Source organism: Opisthocomus hoazin, chromosome 6 (assembly GCF_030867145.1).
Source record: "Opisthocomus hoazin isolate bOpiHoa1 chromosome 6, bOpiHoa1.hap1, whole genome shotgun sequence".
Classification (NCBI taxonomy): Eukaryota; Metazoa; Chordata; class Aves; order Opisthocomiformes; family Opisthocomidae; genus Opisthocomus; species Opisthocomus hoazin.
The window spans coordinates 4,665,088-4,685,402 of record NC_134419.1 but is presented as its reverse complement, the minus strand read 5'-3'; the positions used below and the strand labels follow the sequence as shown (position 1 = coordinate 4,685,402).

Here is a 20,315-nt window from a genome sequence, read left to right as displayed (position 1 = left end):
ATATATGATTTAGCAGCAAGAAGTTAGAAAGAATTTTTCTCAGAAAAGCTACACATTCCTGTGATTTCTCTTTTATTTTACATTTTTTCCGTCTTGAGATCACTGAATCACATGAATAGTTGCGGTTACAAGGGACCTCTGGAAATTATCTAGTCTAGTTTCCCCTGCTCAAAGCAGGGTCACCTACAGCAGGTTGCTTGGGTCTGTGTCCGGTTGAGTTTTGAGTATTTCCAAGGATGGGGACTCCAGAATCTGCCTGGGCAACCTGTTCCTATGTCTTGATCACCTTTCCCCGATAAAAACATATTTTTTCTTTTGTTTACACGTAATTTCCTATATTTCAGTTTGTGTGCGTTGCCACTTGTACTGTCACTGGGTGCCACTGAAAAGAGTCTTGCTCTGTCATTTTTACCCCCTCCCGTCAGATATTTATATGTACATTGAGAAGATCTGCCTCCCCCACACACCTCCAAGCCTTCTCTTTGCTGGGCTTAAAGTCTTAGGTCTCTCACTCTCTGCTTGTATGACATCCCCCTGTCATCTTTGGGGTCCTTCTCTGGACTTGCTCCAGTATATCCATGTTTCTCCTGTACTGGGGAGCCCAGTATAAAACGCAGCACTCCAGACGTGGCCTCCTGAGCAGGGTGCAAAGGCTCCCCTCCCATGGCCTGCTGGTGGCCCTCCTCCTAACGCAGCCCAGGAGGCTGCTGGCCACTTGTGCAGCAGGGGCACATCCCTGGCTCATGTTCAGCGCGGTGTGTGCAGGATCTCACGGTCCTTTTCTGCCAAGCTGCTTTTCAGCCAGCCGGCCCCCAGCCTGTCCTGGTGCATGGGCTCCTTCCACCTTGTGTGCAGAACCTTGCTTTTCCCTTTCTTGAATTTCACCAGTGTCCTGTCGGCCAATTTCTCCAGCCTGAGATATTCTTCCTCTTTCCAATAACTGTTCTTTAATAGGCTGGGCTGAAATCGGGTAGCTCAGGTTTCTTCACCATGTTTCCTGGGTGACATTTCCCATTCCTTTCCCACTGTAAGGAGAGGAACCATCATTCACCCTGCTTATCATCAGGCTGAGTCCTGCTGGCAGGTGGTACCTTTCCCCTTCTCCCTCCTCTCTGCTGCAAAAGTGAGGAGTGCTGTGTGGTGTTCTTTCATCCTCATGCTCCGTCATAGCTTAGACAATTAGTAGTAAAAGCTTAGAGCTTTCAAAAAATAATAATAAAAAAATTTCCCGCTGTCCATTTGTAGAGTCCTGGTCTCAGGCTCTGTCTGCCTGGGGAATCGTCTTTTCTTCTACTCTGGCAACATTGTGGACTTGTGAACTTTCATTTTCTTTCCAGGATGAAAACTAGGAGCTTTTTCTTTGAATTTCTTTTTTTTAAAAGTCATAGGAGAAGCTTTGAGCGGACTTTGAGCCTGCTGTGATTGTTTAATATTTAAATTTCTCAAATATCCTCCTTTCTTATTTTTCACACAGTTCTAAAGAAAGAAAAGAAAAAAAAAAAAAGCATTTCTCAGAATAGTTCTGGGTCATTTCTTCTTTTTACCTGACTCTTCCTCTGCCTGGTCCTGATTTGTTCTTCATCTTCTTTTTTTTACTTAAGCCTCATGCTGAGATGGCTTTTAAAACAGTGGTCTCTGCTTTATGAGTCAGGATTCACAAAACCAGAAGGACTATTTCAAACAATTTGCCGACTTCCTCCAAGTCAGAGGCTGTTGGACACACTAAAATTAATGTTGAAGTAGTTTAAAGTGTATCTTAGAACCGATCTTGATTTTATGATTTCCTGTGATGGAGAGCCCACTTCAGACTTAAAGGCTGTTGATTGTTAGTTGCTGTCATTTCTCAAAAACTAATGAATTAATTAAAGAGTACACATGATTTTTCATCTGAACTTTAACTTCCTACTCCTGTCTGGCAGACTGTAGTGACATGCGTGACCTGCACAGACTGAAATTTTCTACGTTAAAGGAAAACACTGAGCTGCTTGAGGTTTTTCACCAAAACTCTTATGTGAACTGTCATACTTCTCAATCCTTGTAATTGCTTTCCTGACTCATTTCTGAACCCTTTATAATGCATTAGTGTCTTCTCAGTACAGGTATTAGAACTGGATACTGTGTGAATGTGGTGGGGAAGAAGATTGTGCAGGTATCAGAAGCTTAGCTGAAAGATTCAGAAGCGTCCTTTCTGTAACTGATCAGGTTATTTTTGATCTGTCATTTCTTTCGGTTTTGAAAAAGGGGTTATTGTTTCTTCAAAGAAAGTTGCTACCATGTGAATTATTAAAAAACGTCCAATAATAAAAGCTATTCTGTTAAGTAATAATCCATAATTAATACAAGACAAATTGCCTGTACAATCTTAGCGATGTACTGTGCCAAACCAAAGTCTGATTACTTGTGACTCTGAAAGTACAGTAACAGTCACATCATCTACATTGATGATCTTTGTATTTAGAGAGACCATTAGGAATATTGTACTGTAAAGTGTCAGAAATCTAAATTATCAGCCTATTGAAATTAATGTTTGCAAGCAAAAATGTAAGATTGGATAGCTGAGTTTGCAGGCAGATAATGTTGCGTCTTATTGCGTAGTAAGACATCCAGATATACGTATTGTATCCTCACATGCATGTCAGCGTGGCGAGTAGTGAACCATGCCTTACAAGAGCTGTTCGTTCTGCACTGTTTCACTGAAATCTAGTAATGAAAACTCAGTCACGTCCGTCAATGTACACGCCTAATGATCCAGTGATGCAGAATGCTATTTTTCCTTTGACCTTGAACCAAGAAAGCTTCTCATTTATACATGAGGTAGCTCTCTTTCACTTGGACAAGAAGGCAGTAGTCTTTGTTGAAATAGGCACCTATGGTCTGCAGCCCAATTTACTTTTCAGCTTAATGAATCAGGATCTGCCTGCACGTAGGTTGCTTAGTTTTGCCAGTATTTAGCAACCTAATATGTCTGCCTTAAGTAATTGCATGTGAGGTAGTTGAGAAGTAGTTCAGCCAAAGACATAAGCTGTATGGGAGAGTGGGATGGAAAGAACCCAAATTAGATTTGCCTCAAGCTACTGTGGCAGCTCGCATAGACAGAGGTGAATTTTGAACCGAAGAAAGCCAAAGTGATGTTGTTTAACCAACTCTTTTTCTCACTTTTAAATAAGCCGGCCTATAATATCACAATTTGTTTTGGTTTTCCTGAATGAAAATTCTGAAGTTTTTAACTGCCAACCAGGAAATTTTATGGAGGGTATTTCCAGGTTTAAAAAAACCAAATCTGACTGTTTCTAACACCCTTTAACCACCTATGCATTCAGTCCTATGAAAAAAATCGGTATTACAATTTTATAATCCGCATAATTATCCTGCTTCCTTCTGATCTTAGCACTATTTTTGCTAATCAACTGGGTTAAAAATCGTAGAACAATCTGCTACGCATATCGCAGTTAAATGTGAGTATTGTATGTAATTGAGAGGTATGTGAGACAGCGTTGGGACAATGTATCAGAAGAGTTATAACATTATTTATTCAGATTCCTTGCATATCCCAGACTTTTGGCGTTGTGAAGATTATTACAAAACACAAAAATTGGAGACTGTCTGCAAGCTTTGTAATGAACAAAGCATCAAGGGGGAAAATCCCTTACATTGCATATTACGAGAGCCATTTGGATGGACAGTGCTTCTTTTTTTTCTTTTTCAGCAAGGGATTGATACACCCAAGTCCAAGTTTGCTTGTGTCACGTTAGTGAAGAAAAGGGACATCATCTGATTTTCTTCCTTTTGTAGTTTTATGTGCTTATGCAGCCAAATATAAGTGCATGTGAAATGCAGCCGCGTTCTGCACGATAGCCGAAGAGCTGTTCTCAGGGAGTATGTCATAGCTGAGTCAGCTGGGCCCCCTCCTGCGCTCCGCTTTTGTTGCCTCTGAAAAGGAGTACCTCCTAAAGTACCTAATTCTGCTAAATATTAGTAAGCCAGTACAGTAAATTTTGATTACTGAAGTTGACTGAAGATGTATTGCCTGCCTTGTGTGTTGCGTCTGGTAAATAGCTGGTTGCTGTGGTAACCGCCTAAAAAGGTAGAGGGTCGTTGGTACCACATAAATTCTTTATACAAAACCTGATCATAGCAAAGTCTAACATTAGTCTTCGCAGGAGGATAAAAGAGGAGGAAGAGATTCAGACAGCTTTTTCCTTTTTTAAACTCGCTGCTTTATAGGGGAAAAAATAGCTAGAAATAGTCTGTCTCATACAAAATGAAAAGGTTGTGGATTAAGGCATTGCGTTAGTGAAACAGCTGTGTGAATGTGAAACAGAAAGTTCTCCAGCTTCAGCCATTATGGGTTTGTTTGGTTAGGTCTAATTTTGGAAGTCATTATAGCAAAGGTAAATGACTTGCACAGGAGACTACTGTAAACAAAAGACTCGACACATTTACTTTGGCAGGAGCCTTGAGAAGGCTCGGTGCTTTCACTGCCTCTTTTATGCAGCCTGCTGTAATACTCTCTCTGCCCGCCTCTGTATGCGAGCGGCTCTCGTTTCCCTTCCTCCCTCCCCAACAGCCTCTTGCCCCTGACAGGTAGGATTTAAGAGGCGCAGCACCTGCCGTTGAAATGCTGGGGGTAGCTGTAGAATACCTTTATTTTTATAGTAGCTGTCCCTTGACTTCCAAAGCCACTGTGTTTGCTCCAGTAAGAATCTGTTCACTCTCCCCTGGTCTAGTACCAGAGTATAAGCTGTTTCAAATGCTTTACTTTTTAATTGTGCCTCCTCTTTGGTTGCTTTTTGTGTTTTTTATTTTATCGTTTAATAGCTTTATACCTACAGATTCTAAGCATACTGATGCTTAGCTTTCTAGTTTTTCAGTGAAGAGTAAAGCATGAGAATTGTAATTCCCTTTCCAAGTCTCTACCCATGCGGTTCAGTCAAGGCTCTGCCCATTCTGTACCTACTTACTCACACTTGTGTGTGCGGGGAGGACAACTTCCATGATGACAGAAAGAGTGCCCATGCCGAGCTTTTTGGCTTTTACAGAGCTCCTCATGAACATATCATATAGGTGTAGCAGAGCTTACATTGATTTCTAAAGCCCAGGGGCAGAGTCAGTATCCTCTCCTCACTGTACTCGCTGGCACCGCTTTTCTGCTCTCCCTGACTGCTGGGTGACGTGGGAGGCTCCGCTTTGCAAACCCTGTCATGGGTGACTTCTGACTGCTGTCGCCTCCCAGGTTGTCAGGAAGGGCTTTCTGTCAAGGAGTAACTGTTTACCTCGACTCCTAAAACAGACGGGGCGTGCTCTACTGTACAAGGTTTTTATGCTGCATCTTCAAAGCACAAGAAACCCATCCCCGCACGTTCTCACACACTTTATGCCCATGGGGGATAGCAGTGCTGCTCGTCATTCTGATATGTAACTAGTACCAAAGGAATCTATAGGAGCATTTTCTACTCCTGCCATAGAAGAGAGGATTATCTTTATCTCTGAAATTGCTCCCTTAGTGCTCATTAACTAGAAGTACAGTAATTGAGAAGCTGGTAGGAAAAGATTTTGTCAAATAGTAGCCCTGATCTCTAAAATTGAGTTTAACCACATAATAATTACACACTAAAATGTTTGACAAGTACGACTGATACAAACAAGCCAACCATGGTACTGACAGCCTGGAAAGAGGTTTTATTTTCCATTAATTTCATCTTGTGTTGTGTATACAAGATAACTGTATGCTTTCAGGTCAGGCGACTGATTCTGAAGAAAAAGATGTGGGTTTATCTGCATGAACTCTTTTGAACTTCCTTGCACCTGCAGGGTCTTTGAATGTCAGGAGAAGCAGACAACTTTGTTTTACTGGTATTATTCACAGATCTCTTAAAAAGGCAGAATGGTAATACAGAAGTTCTCTTAAAGGGAAACATCCCGCTCTCCAACTTATTGGGGAAAAAAATGCAAAAGATACACCTCTTGAAAAAGCTAGCACAATGTTTTGACCTTACACTAAGAATTGCTAAAATAGAGAACTTTTTTCCTTTAAGGAGATAGTTTAATGTCCTCGCTTCCTTCTGTATAAGCTAAATGGTGAGGTTTGGTTACTGCCCCCAGTATTTGAATATAAACCCAAAGTCAAGCGCAAAAGTTGTGGCTGTACACACTTGGTTTAAATTTCCAGTATGAGATTCAGCCTAGCATTTCAGCGGCAGCGGTGTGGCTGCCGATAGAACAGAAGCTCTCGGAGAAATGAACATGGAGAAGCTGTGTGTGCTGTCTGAGCACAGAGTGCTCCATACACTGCGTCCCTCGGGAAGTGTGCACCTTCCTTAAAGTCAGGAACCAACGTCATTTGCAGCAAGGCAAAGATCTAAGTGATACGTAAAATTGAAGATGTGTTTTCCACTCATCATTTTAATATCATAAGCTTCTTTTCATCTAACAGTAAGGTAGCTTAACTGTATTTCTAGCAGATTATGCTCTTGGGCATTAGTGTATTCCTGATATTTTATGATATGCTATTCCTCTTAATTAATCTCTGTTGTGGAGGATGTTTTACTTGCATCAGAATGCACTTTAGGTGTCTCAATAGACTTGACTGTGAAAATAAGCTTGTTGTATTTTAAAAAGGAGTTTTGTCACCTCTGCCCGGAAGATTTGCTGAACTGAGTAAACACTACAGATAGGCACTACTAAAGGAGCACAAAGTCTCTGACTTAAAGCCGTGGTATTGGCAGGGAGGCATATGGGAGCTCCCACTGGGCCTTTCACTGCCTCTCCCCCACCAAATCTTGAGATAGAGCAGTGTGTGAAGCTGTCAGTCTCACGGCTGTGGCTGTGGTCATACTCGGCAGCCAAGGAGGAGGTGTCCTTAAGTCTGAAAGTTTAATGAATCTAGATTTGCTCTTCTAAGCTCTGAGCAGTCTGTACCGCCATGATTTAATTATTGAAACAATCTCTTTTTGCTAGGCAAAGCTAAACGTGCATTACAGTAGCAGAGACCAGTGCAGACAGGAGCTGCCACCAGGCTCCCTGGTGACAGGGCTGGCAGGGAAGGGTTGCATTGCCTGTGTGCAGGGTGACCATAGTGTTCTTTGTACTTTGTAAGGCCACTGAAGGCTCACAACCGGATTGTTTACGCCTGTGAGGAAATACAGCTGCAACAGGAGGAATTTGCTGGTTAAGCCAGTTTCTTTTTCAGAGTTTCTGTTACTGTAGCCACCTTATTTCTAGTAGAAACTGCTGGAGAGGATGGAAATGGGGAAAAAAAAAATTGGCCCTTGCCTTGTGCAACAGGTGCAGTTTCCAGTTGTGAGCATGGCCCGAACTGAATCTCGTTCACATGCCCAGAGAATGGCTGCAGGCAGCCTAGTCAGTCACTACCACAAGAACCTGGGATTTCTGCATAAGTATTTCATATCTCTTGGAAAGATACCAAGCAGAATTTAATTGCTTGTGGTGAAATCTTTCGCTGTGGCTAGGTAGGACATTGAATACTTTTGAACTTTTAAATTGCTATAGGACAGCCTGATTTAACATGGTTGTATTTAGTATACAGACAGATAATGAAAGATACTTCTTAATCAGATAGAGTTCTTTGATGCACCTTCTTGTTTTAAATATACCACACTAACTTGGGGGAGAGAAAGGGAGTTCTTGTAATAACATACACATTTGTTTTTCTGTTTAGTAACTTGAGTGGTGTTTGGTTTTTCTTGTGTCTGCCCAGGAAACCACGTCTTGTCTCCTGGAGAGTCTGTTGGAAAAGGTCTAATGCCAGAGGCTGCAAAAGATCTTGGTCTCCCTGAAGGGATTGCAGTAGCAGCATCTCTCATTGATGCACATGCTGGAGGACTAGGTACTCAGTCATGTATTTACTATTCTTGGGAACAGGAATGTATTGAATTAATTTTGGAAAGCCGTTTTTCTCACAGCCTGTTTTGTATCCAGCGATTTGCTCTGACGCTATTCTTATGAAATAGCGTAACTGAAATAAAAAGCCCCTCACAATGAAAGCTAATATTGAAAATCTGTTTACAGAAAGGAGCTATCATTGTTTATTTCTTTTCAGCTGGATTTCCAAATTGATTGTTAACTTCTGCTAGTTTCACTTTGAATTCCTGAGCTGAAACACCATTGTGTTGGCATGCCAGCATGCTGAGAGTTTGCATCTTCTGGTGCTCTAAACTTTGGAGATAGGCAAGAGAAAGAAAAAACTACCCTTCCAAGGGAGAAGTCTCATGTCTGATACTTGTTCATAGTTAGTCTTCCTTCTTAGTTTTTGGAGCGATTCATGCTTTGTTTAAATAATGCAATAGAGACTCTTTCCACATACATTTATGCTAGCACAACGTGGGACATATACCAAACCCACTGCTTTTGGTCTAGGGGGTTAGAATACGTAAATACTGTGTAGCTGAACTAACAAACAAAAGTAGAGAGGGAACTGACTACCGCACAGCATTCCCCTTCTGTGACTCTGAACTTTTTATCCATAACTGGAGTAGGAGGCCTGATACTTATATTTATTTCTCTTCCAGCACTATATTCTGATATGCTCAGTTTCAACTGTGTTGAAATATATTTGGTGAGGCTCAATGGCTTCATTTTCCTACTGTGCTGTTTGGCCTTGTCTAAATACCGTCAATAACAAAGTGATTCAGTGTAACTTTTTCAGCAGGACATTGAGGTTTTTTTAGTTTGATAGTTTAGAAAAAAGTGTTAGAAAGTTTCAGTGTTATTGGAACAGTACTGTTCAATGGAAATCTGTTGCTCATCAGAGTATTTTTCTCTAGATCGAAATGAAATACTAGCTTTATAACATTAAATAATATTATTTATAATATATGCCTTATAAATATTTGGCAGCTGAAATACCTGCTAAAGTACCAGTTTTGTTTCAAATATTTTGTGATGGTTGAAATCTCATTTGTTCTTCTAGAAATTGTGGCCTGGAGCTTTTTAAATGTTTAAATCCATTTACTTTGCTTCTGAGAACTGTTTCTGAGGTTAAGTAATCACGTAGATTGCTTTTCTTGTTACCTCAGAAGGATTAGCTAGAGATCCAGCTGCAAAAAGAAGATGGAGTTTTAGTGTCATAGTTGCCGATCTGTTGTGTTCCTACTGCTGTGACTTACTTAAAAATCTGTTTGTGTCAATTAGGATCCTAATTGCATAAAAATGTGTTTAAGACTGTGTGCCCTAGCAGTTTTGTGTTCTTAAAAAGGATGTAATAATAAGCTGGCCTGAAATAATGAACTTGCTGAAAAACTGGATTGTCACAGAGCACATTAAAATGGCAGTGGAGGGTCCTTGTTTAATTTGCATCGTTATGTGAGTGCTGGATTCAGAGCACAAAAAGTTTTCCCAGTAAATTTAATGTGCTGAAATCAATGAATAGAATTTAAAGAAGAAAAGAGTGCTGTTCATTTGCTATAGTCTTCTGTAAAGACACTCTAATATTAGAAATACGTAGCTGCTGGCATCCAACAGAGTCAGACTTCAGTGGATAGAGACAGTCTGCTTATGCTAGTCCTGTTTATCAGAATATGTTTTCCCAGATGGCACCACAAACACTAGCAGACTACTGAAATCATTGCCAGGAGAAAAGGAATGTATAGGTGGTTGTCAGCGAGGGAGAGACGCGTTACAGAGGGAAGAGTCAGTAACGCAGTGGGAGAACCTGCATGCTACTAACACGGTAACTGAGTAGAGGCTGGGAAAAGAGGAAGATTTAAGGTGGAACTCATCCTTCTTGAATCTGGGAAGGTTAATAATTAGGTGGTGAAACTAGTAGAAAAGACAGTAAAAGGGAAAAGATTTGGGTAGCCACGAGACAGCAGGAGCAAAAGGATAGCTGGAGTCTGCAAGCGGATATAAAGAGAATGAATAGTGTGGCTGCATTTCAAATACTGAATAGCTCTCCTTCATCCATAGCTGTTAAGAACAAGAACTGTAATATTTTTTAAGTGTAGTCTGACCTAGGTAGAATACAGAGCTGAAAATCCTAAAGAAAAAACAGAAAAGCAAAATGAGAACAGAGATAATAGAACCTGGAAGTGAAACTTCTGATTAAAAGATACTAAAGATGACAATGCACTAAAGCATAGTAATCTTTTACTAATGATAAAAGGGGCACCAAAGAAAAGAAAATAGAGAGGAGATATTTGAAACAGTGAATTAAAATGGGAAAATATTGCAAGTAAATAACTTGTAGTTGATGTAAAACTTTTGCTTTGAAAATGTACTGATGTGTGTTTTAGTGCTGACTCTGCTGTGATCTGTATTGAAATATTGAGGTTTACAATTTGTTTGAAGGATATGACTCTTATATTAGTAAGCGTTAGATTAGTCTGTGGGATAACAACGTCCAGTGGGTATCATTATTCTTATTCCTGAACACATTCTGCTGGTTGTTTTAAAAATAGTCTGTAACAGCAGAGTAACGAAAAGGGCTCTTTTATATTCTGCAGGCTAAACGAAAATGACATGATGGACATCTTGTTTTCGGTGTTATTAACTTTTGACACACTGTTCAGATCTGCTTTTGGCTGGGTATAAAGTGTGTTTTTGCTGGACAGGTTCCTGAAGTCTATGAAGGCTTCAAAGTTTTGAATAAAAAATATATATATAAGTTAAAGAATTATGTAATGCGTATGTCTGTGGAGGTCATCTATGACTCCTGAATCAGTCCATCTGATAACTATTATGGAAAAGTAAAAATCTAAAAGCTGAGTAGTTATGTCTTGCATTTTGACCTACTGTACCAATTTAAGGGAGCCTACAAATAAAAATGTGAGTACAGGAGGCCAGTCCCAAGACTGGCCTCATAAAAATAATGTTTACATTGCACCTTTTAAAAAGCCATCAGCATTGTTTCAGCAAAAGTAGATAATTTATTGTACAGTATCTAAAATACTTTGTCACTGCAGAGGAGATCCAAAGACATCTCTCCTACAGTTTGTATGGAATACAGACTTTTTGTTCTCAGTTTCTCTCAAGAATCTTCAAAAGATTCTGAGTCTCCCTCAGAGTATGAAAAATTCCAAATAAGTTAAAGGTAAAAGTGACTTTTAATAGCAATTAAATTATTTTAGCAAATAAAATATTTAATCTTTCATTATTATGAGAATGTTCCAGACTTATTTGCTATCTGACATCAATTAATCACCAACAGGAAGACTCTGGCAACTCTGAACACTAGTAAAGCCACTGATTTCAAAAAAGCCCAGAATGCATATTTTGCAGAATGTATGTTTTCTTAGTGATTAAAAATATCTAAACATGAGGCTCTTAAATTTTGTATTGTTTATGAAAATACATTCGCAACACATGCTGACAATTCAGTTTAATAGATTTGTTCCCTCTGAAGTGTGAACAATATTTTTGACTCCTTTGAGAAGTTCTATTACAGTGTTGCCTAGTACAGGAAATTGCCTTTTAGACAACCCTATTCAAAATTCTTACTATGAACTCATGCATGTCTTGTTAGAGCAGTGAAAAATAAAGCATAAGAGGTAGAAGCCATACTTAGAGCTTTCTTTTGTTCCTTACAAATAATCTCTGTGTGTGACAGCTATGCTACTACATAGTTACAAGCCGGCTAGGATAAAAGCACTTAAGGACAGATTTTTAAAGACTGTACAATTTTAGACCTTAATTTTCTGGTTATTTAGGTAACTTCCAATGATGATAATGCCATGATAAACATGGCGACCGTGACAGAACAAATCCCAACAGATGGATTTGATACCAGAATCTTGCTGTGGTGACCTAAACAAGAAGGTGTTAATGGCATGTGGCATACAACTAATACTTGGCATCTTTCACAACGTCCAGGAAATGCTTTCATGATGCTGCTAAAGCGAGGAGAAAGATACATTATTTTTTTTTTTTAGCAGGATTGGCAAACTAGTCGCCAGACTATGGATTGCAGATGCAGTGCTCAGTCTGGTGACCAGTTTGTCGGTTGAAAAGTAATGCTCAAGAGAAAAAAAAAAGACAAACAAAAGAGTATTACTTTCTGGGCTGCTGCATTTTGCTGGGTGTAGCACATCGTGATGCAAGAACGCAACTCAGGAGAGGAGGAGAAGAGGGCAGGATTTCCCCTTCAGCCTCCCCTTCAGCGAACTAAGCATGATGTGATGCACCTGAAGCTTGGTTGTAGGTCTGCCCCGTTCTGTAAGCAAGCTCCTGGCTCCTCTCTGGCATCTCCTGGTGTATCCCTGCTGCGGGCTGAGTTGTTGCTGGGTTTGTCCTCCTTCCTGTCCCGTCCTGCACGCAGCAGCTCCTCAGTGCCAAGCGCAGTTCCTCCTGGGGAAGGAGTCGTCTTCCTTTAGATGGTTCTGTGTGGCATAGACAGAACAGCAGCAGCAGTCAAGACCACAAAACTGGCAACCTGCCAGTCTCCTGCCAAGTTCCTCCTTTCTCCAACTCATCCCCTGACAAAAGGCATCATACAGTATATGCGTGATAAACTGTGAACAAATAAACATATCTGCAGTCTACCCTAATGCCTTTCACAACAGGGCAGTCTTTTATTCTGCATGTTAGTTTACCACCTAAGAGAATAAAGGTCAGGTTACAGTCAAAGTAACGTTTAAAAATTATGATGATAAAAACGAACATAGAAGAAATCATCTTGTGTCCTCATGTATCTGGAATAAAAATAGATTTTATTCTGATTTGATAAAATAACTTTGTTTATTTACTAAGTAGACCTTTTTGATTTGTGGCAGTAGTGTGAGATACTTGGCAGTTATTTGTGTATGGAAAAGCTCTGTTTTGTGAGGGTTGGCTTGCTCTTCTTTAAAATAGTATTTTTGTTTTATTTTAATAGGAGTAATTGGAGCAGATGTGAAAGGACATAACCTGCCATGTGAGAACCAGCCAATTACATCCCGAGTCGCTATGATCTGTGGAACATCTTCATGCCACATGGGGGTAGGTTGTATGCGTAGTCCTAATTTGCACAGAATATACTAACTAATGTTTTTCAAGGGAAAAATGACCTTTGTCCTTCCCGCTCTTTTCCTTTTCCTTGATTTTTTTTCTGGTAACTCTATCTTTACCTTTGGATATTAATTATATATTACCATGCATTTGCTATTAAGCAAGAACTTTAATAGTAGTAGAAATCAATACTGAAAAATGACATGGAAAGTAGAAACCACGATGCTAGAGTGGTTTAAAGAGCAGCCTGAAATCTGAGCCAACGACTGAGCTTGAGTTATCCGTGACAAGCCTGTCACTAATGTGCTACAGAATAGTGGCTTTGGAGATGGAGTGCATGTCTTCAGTCACAGCCCTTCTCCCCTGCCTCTTCACTGAATCAATATAAATCCTACCTCTGAGAGTTGCCATGATGTATAGAATTATGATATGTATCACTACTAAAAAGACAGAAAAACCCTGATAAGCAATTTTCACTTTGCTAATTTTTCTCAGTGAATTAATACAAAAGCTTTTTCTGAGATTGCAATTAAAATTTAGTGTCTGCTTTTTGAAATTTATACCTTTTTAAAATGTATGAGCCTGAAAGCATTCCATTTAGATAAGTACCCTTTTCTGCCACGTTTTTTATTTAAAACTCATTTTGGCCTTAAATTTAGACTGATTATAATTTGGATTTTTCCTAAACGAGCAAATGGCAATTGGAGTGCTAGAGGTTTTTAAGAGAGGACTAACATGCTTCATGGAGAGATCTCCAGTAGAGAAGAAGAAAGGAAGCCCATAATAAAACGTCAGGCTTAACAGTAAGTTAAGTTGTCTTTGTAGTAACAGCACAAGTGCATAGTAATCTTGAGCATGAATAAACGATGATCTTGTCACATGGATTGTAGTTCAGCAAAGCATTTAAGCACATGATTGAATTTAAAGAGGTGAATAATCCCAGTATTGTGAAGCAGAGCATTTAACAAAAGCTTAAATCATGTAGACCAATTGAAATGTATGTGGATTCCTTACTAAACAAGAGTTTCACACCTCAAACTCCACCTCTCTTAGCTTGCTCTGTCTCTGAAAAACTGCATTGGTGTCTCTGTCTATCACGGTGCAGGTAGGGTACCCTGCAAGTACCAGCTCTGGGGGAAGAAGTCACCCTTCGAGCCTGCCATGACTTTTATTATTTCCAGTTTTCTTGATGGAGGCTTCTGCCCTTTCAGAAGCAGCTGTTTGTGTGAACTCTTCCTAACCTGTTTCATTTAGCTGAGTTGGTTTAAATTGTTGAAATGAGTTGGGTTAATAGAGACGTAATACTGGACTGAAATGAGCTGAGGAGCTCTCAGACAGTTTCCCCGAAAGGTCTAAGGGCAATGTTGAGCAGCTGGAAGTGGGCCAGCTGGCTCCGACTTATGCCTTTAGTATAACAAGCCCTGGAGGAGGAGATGTGTGTGATTATTTATTAATTTTTAATGTATGTATATTGGGAAGCTACAATGTAGACTCAATTCACTACTATAGTTTGTTTTGCTTCCTAAACTAGAGCATGGCATATCAATATAAACGCTTTCACGACACTTTTTGTGCACATACACCATGACTGTGAGAGATGTGGCCTCATTAAATATGCTAATGTAACAAAAGTGGCATGATAAAGTCATGGGGGAATAGATGCTTGTGCAGTTTTGGTCTAAGTGAAGTAGATTTTTACTTAAATATAACTACTCAGCGTTTTATAATCATTTGCTTAACTGCCTTCCTTTACTCATCTGCTCGGAGGTATAACAATCTCTAGCCAGCAGAAAATAAGAAAATTTTAAACTTCTCTGGGTTTAATCTGTGAAAGGACTTTGTTTTACCATTCTTTTATCTATTACCTGCGTAGACTGCGTGAAGTAAATGTAGAGCACACAGAGCAGTTGTATTTGTTTTAATGAGACCTATATGCAGCTGCATTTGGCTGAAATTAGCTGTTCCTTTTTTTAATTAGGGCTATAAAATGAAAGTATATTATACCTGTGTTTTGATAGAAATATATATTTTCTTTCTCCGTGTGCACTACGAGACCCTCAGGGCTACAGAGATTAATCATCGAGTTTAATTTAATGCAGTGGGAGAGAGACCTGTGTGGTCAGGCGGGCATTAAAAAGTGCCTTTGATCTGTCTCAGGTGCACTGAGCCCCAGTGAGCCAGCAACAATAATACCTTTGTGAGATGATCAGAGACGAGAGAGGGAGAAAATGGCCTGTGTGGAAACTCAAGGCCGTCCTTTGTTGTGGTTCTGGCAAACGAAAGAGCCAACTGTCAGGAGAAATTCAGAAAACAGAAAGCAGGGTGAAAGTACAGTTGGATTTCTTTCACGGGATCGTAACAGGAAACTGTTCAAAATCATCTGCTGTGCCTTTCTTCCCCCCTCCCTGTCCTCCTTTTTTGGCGAAGGCAGGGGTACTACTGTTGGTGTATGTGTGTTGGTGCAGTATTTCCATTCTCTAGAGCGAATACTCCATGAGTCACAGAAGCAGGTATTGCTTGAGCGCAACATTTACTTTAAACTGTAAGAGAAACTACTCCATGACCCAGTTTTCCTTACCTCAAGGACTCCAGAGATCTTGAACAAAAGAGTTTGCTAATCATGCCTTTGATATTTTAGAAAGTACAAATGTGGAACCTAATTTTACTCATGGCTGTAATAGTTTAATTTGTGGCAGAACTACCATTTTGAAGTGAGGATACGCTTTTGGAATTAACCACTGAGAGTTTGGGGTAATCAGACACACAGAAAGCATTTTGTGTTGCTGTTGAGGTACTTGAATAGCTCATGAAAGCAGCAAAAAGCATGTTGTAATTAGCTTACTGATCCAAGTCCAGGTCTGAGCTGGTAGTTGCTGAAAGTCACTGCCACCTCAGGGCTCATCCATTATCCATGAGGAAAAAGAAAAGAAAAGATGGTTTTCTGAATATTTTTGGACAGTTATTCACTTTACACGATTCTCTGCTGCCTCCTTCACCCTAGAAAAAGTCATCAGCAGAATTTGCATTTGGAATGGCAAATAAGCTGTCCTTGTGAAGGATCGTCCATTCGTTTAGGGCTGGGATTCATTTGCTGCGGCTTTGATCTGTCTGTGCAGTGTAGGTATTCCTTTCAAGTCACGGATACGCAGAAGCTGACTTTCCTGAGTGGGCTGCTGCATGTCGTCGTGCTTTGTAGACAGGGTCTCTAAGCTCCAGCACCCACATTTAGTTTTGGAACTTCTAGGAGACTTTCCTTGTGTAGCCATGGTGACTACACAAAATGTGCGAGTAGTTTTTCACAGCAAAATAGCAGCAGATTTGAGGCATTGAAATAGGAGCTTGCGTGTTATTCCTAACTAGTAGTTTGCATGGATCTAACAGACGTGCCCTAACTTCTGGGAATAAAGTAATTGGTTTCCCTAAAAGCCTGTTTTCCTGCCAGTCTCTTACAGGTTTTATGGGATATTTTAAAGATTTCAAAAATCCTTTGTTTTCTTCTGAAACCTTTATGTGATCAAAGGGATTTCAAGTACAGATATCTGTATTATCTTGTCCCAGTCCTGAACACAAGCATGCGTGCCCTTTTGCAGGTGTGTAAAACCACCAAGAACCGAGTTAACTCTCAGGTGCCAGTTAGCAAACAGCAAAACAGTAATATGAACAAGCAGCATGACTGGGTACGTGCACACAGGAATGTCCTGGTATTCCTTGGAGCAAGAGATCCAGCAGTACTGCTGCTTCTTTCTGGTAGATAAATCTTGCAGTTTCCCATACCGGCTATCAGCATAGCCCTTTTCTTGTGGGCACTAAATTCACATAATAAAACCTTTTTTTTTTTCCCCTCAAAGTAAAATGTTTCATTAGACTGTAAGGTTTCTGTCAAAGAGACTACAGGTTTGAGTAAACTTATGTGACACCTACCAGACTGGGACCAGATGGGCACTGTTATTTGGTAGCCAGAGGTTGTGAAAGGAATTTGAAGTAATTTAAAATGGTAGGCAGAAATAAATGATAGTTCTGGAGTGGGAAAATTGAGAGTGCTGAGGGTTATGGAGTCACTAGGGCATAGTGCCTCTTCCCCCAGACTGGGACTTTTATGGAAGACAAGGACGATGTGTGTGCGGACCTGCAAGATTCAGAAATATGGAAGCCCCTTGTGAGAGAGAGCAGGGATCTTCTGTTGCAAGACCCCATCATCTCTTTTGTTGTCTGCAGTATGGGGTCCTGGCTAATCCTGTATGTGTACAGGATATGTGCTATTTATGCATGTTGAATAAAATAGCCCTGTTCATAAAATGTGTATAAACTCTCATTTCTGCCTATTTTGTGGTGAAATCGGCTCACTTAGAGATCAGTGTTCTGCTTTGCACTTGCCCCAGAACAGTTGTTCTGTTATGAAAATATTTGTCATTCTTGCTCTAACACCTTTTTGGATTCACAGCTGAAGGAAGTAGCCAGGGCAGCTTCTAATGGGAACACTGTCTGGCCTGGTTTCAGCTCACCAAGGCAGGGGGGGTCTGAATTTGCTGGCATTCTGAGTCCGAGATGTACAAGGTTTGTGCTCCTTCCTATCCAGAGTCTCTGATATTTTTTTCTGTCTTCATTTGGTGATGTGGTCTGTGTGCTTCTTCAGTCATCCCTTCTTCTTTATCAGCTCTCTGTACTCAAAACTTCTTTTTTGGAATTGTCAGGGAATCTTTTCAGGTTTAGATGGAGTCCCTTGCTTTGCATCTGTTTTTGCTACTTCTGTGCCTCTTGTCACTGGGCAATGACTCACCTGGCTTGGTGCACAATTCTTTTTTCCTCGGATGATCATGCGTACGTGGCTTGAAGCTTATAATTTAGTCATTTTTTAAATTGGAGAGGCACAAGTAATTTATCTTCTATATTTCCAGATTTACTACGTGATCTAAAAGACAGAGCTCGAGTATCCACATGAACATAAAAATGGGCAGATCATTTTGCTGTCCCAGTGTTTACTATGGATTATTTTAGGAAGAATATCCCATGCTCTCTTTTACCAAGCCTGACTAGTCTTTGCCTGTTTTCTGCTAAAGGAACTTCAGCCCAATTTGCTTATTCTAAATTTGTTCATTTGATTCTCGTGATGACTGGCAAACACAATAGAGCTTCTTTGCTCCACAATATCCGCCCAAGCTGCCAGCTTTGTTCACACAAATAGAGTGTAGAGCACGTTTCCACCCCCAAAGCATGCACAGTACGTGTCCTTCGCAGTACATCCTGGAGTGGAGACTGCAGAGACACGCTGGCTCGAAGTGTGCTCACAGCCTGATCTCTGTAATCTCGGTGGGAGCCAGACCAGCAAGTGGATTCAGTATACTTTGGCTCTGATACGAGAGTCTCCTCTTCAGAACATGCCACGTTGTTAAAGCAGCAGACTTTTGAGTAATTACTACACAGGGACTCCTCAGCTGCTTGAAATCGTCTGTGGTGAGGGGGAAGCTTGCAGGGACTAAATAGGCTGGTACTTGCTTTGCCAGCTATATTTAATCTAGTGGGGTGGCACTGAGCGGTGTGTTTCTGGAGGGTGAGGCGGAGGACTGCGTGCAGCCCTTCAGCCTCGCGCTCGTCACTCACTGCTGCACACGCATCCCTGACATGAAACGTGCAGTCTCCGAGGGGACAGGGCCAGCAGCCCAGGGCAACGCGTCCGAGTGCCAACTGGCCGTGGCCCAGAGTTTAGCAAAGGCGGCAATTTGTCCTTCTCCTGACCAGGGGAAAGGGGCTGCGTTTGGGAGGGTCAGGCGAGCAGGGGGAAGGGGGACGAATGCAGGAGGAAAAAAAATAAAAACAAAAGCAAGCCTCCTGAAGCTGGGGCAGCCTAGACATGTTTTTGAAATGATCTGAGAGAGCTTTATGAAATTGATAAGCGCCTGCCCTCTTGTTTTTTTTAGTATTCTTCTCTTCTGCAAAGCCTGTTCTGCACATGAGTCACAGAGCTAGTGTCTTTCAAATGGGAGAAATAAATCAGTATCGCAGGAACCTCTCCCTTGCTCTGTCCTCATTCAGTTCAGTTCTGCTGGCTTCTATATTGCATCTGGCAGCAGTCACGGTGCTGACTTCCCAGCTAATGAAGATGTTTTACATTCAGGGAGGGCTGCATGAAATGAAAACCACATTTACTTTGTGACTGTTGTTGCAGGTTGCCCATCCTTAGCGTACGCAGATTTATCCTTCCGAGGAAAAGGTCACAGAGCCTATTTAGGTGCCTTTCAGCCTGTGGCTGTAGAAGGGTTATATATCCATAAAATTGCCGCCGCCTTCTATTTGTCCCTTAAAGAAGTCCTCCACACCCTTTTTTAATGAGACAGTCTCGTTCCGTGTTCTAGCATCCTTGGTTTGAAAAAGAAACAAAGCAAGCTGTAATATCCCCTTGCTGGCATTAATTTGACACTGTATGCTTTGTTTGCTTTGTTTTGCTTTTAAAAGGCGAGAAGTAAAATATTTCTGCTAGCAGCGTATATAAAAGATTGTTGCTTTTCTGACCTCCTTATTATATTAATAAAAGCTAGGAAGACTTCAGTAGCGGTGGGAGATCATGTGCAGGCAGCCTCCAAAACCCAAAGCACTTACTTGCAGAACTAGCAAACCACAAAGCTTAAGATCTTGAAATGTAAATAGGAAGTTGGAGAGTTTACTTTAGAGCCAGCAGTGGTGAGCCTGTATGATGTTTATTTCTGCTTGCCTCCCAGCCTTTCCTAAAGCTTGGCAGAGATGAAAGGGAGGCTTTCTCAGTAAATGAGTTATTAAAAGTTTTTGTTATGAGCAAGATTCCTTTGTTCCTGGCCTGACATAATTGAAAGCTCAGGTATGCCTTGGTGACTGGGAGAATGCGATGTTCCTATTCAGTGTAGGCCTGGCAGAGAGATCCAAGTTTCACACCCCATCACTTTGCTGGTGATCGACCTGTCCAGGGGAATGCAGCTGAAAGCAATACAATCGCTATTGTACGTAAACTAGATAATGCTTAGTAACACGTCCAGACAACTGTGCAGTCAACTCTCCTTCCCTTTTGTGAACGGATCATTTGAGTTCAAAGACTGAAAGAATAGATGTGGACAGAGCTAATGCTTTGAAAAATGTTCTGCTTGGAGACTATGTGGAGGCTGATATTCTAGAGATGTCTCACCGACATCAGTGAAAACGCTTGCTCTGAAAATTCCAGCAGATGCGGTGGTTTCCATACTGCGGTTAACTGCAAACTATCCTGTGTGACACAGAGCCATGTGTTAGGGTGTCAGATTTATAGCGCTAAACCTTTCTGCAGTGTCTTCTCTTTGGTGATCTTGGGGTTCTTTGCAACAGTGAATGAATGGGGTAAGAGAATAGGAACTGTTATTCCAGTTTTATTAGGT

At 40.8% G+C, this 20,315-nt stretch overlaps 1 protein-coding gene across 8 annotated transcripts in view; it reads left to right on the top strand.

Moving 5' to 3' along the window:
* FGGY (FGGY carbohydrate kinase domain containing) overlaps positions 1-20,315 on the top strand; it is a 220,808-nt gene that overhangs the window by 136,556 nt on the left and 63,937 nt on the right. For 7 of the 8 annotated variants that reach the window (XM_075424383.1, XM_075424386.1, XM_075424391.1 and 4 more), the window contains 2 exons: positions 7,718-7,846; positions 12,827-12,930. In XM_075424383.1, the coding sequence (XP_075280498.1) occupies positions 7,718-7,846; positions 12,827-12,930 (233 nt within the window). The remainder of the gene's footprint in view (positions 1-7,717; positions 7,847-12,826; positions 12,931-20,315) is intronic. The other variant, XM_075424389.1, reaches the window with a different exon arrangement.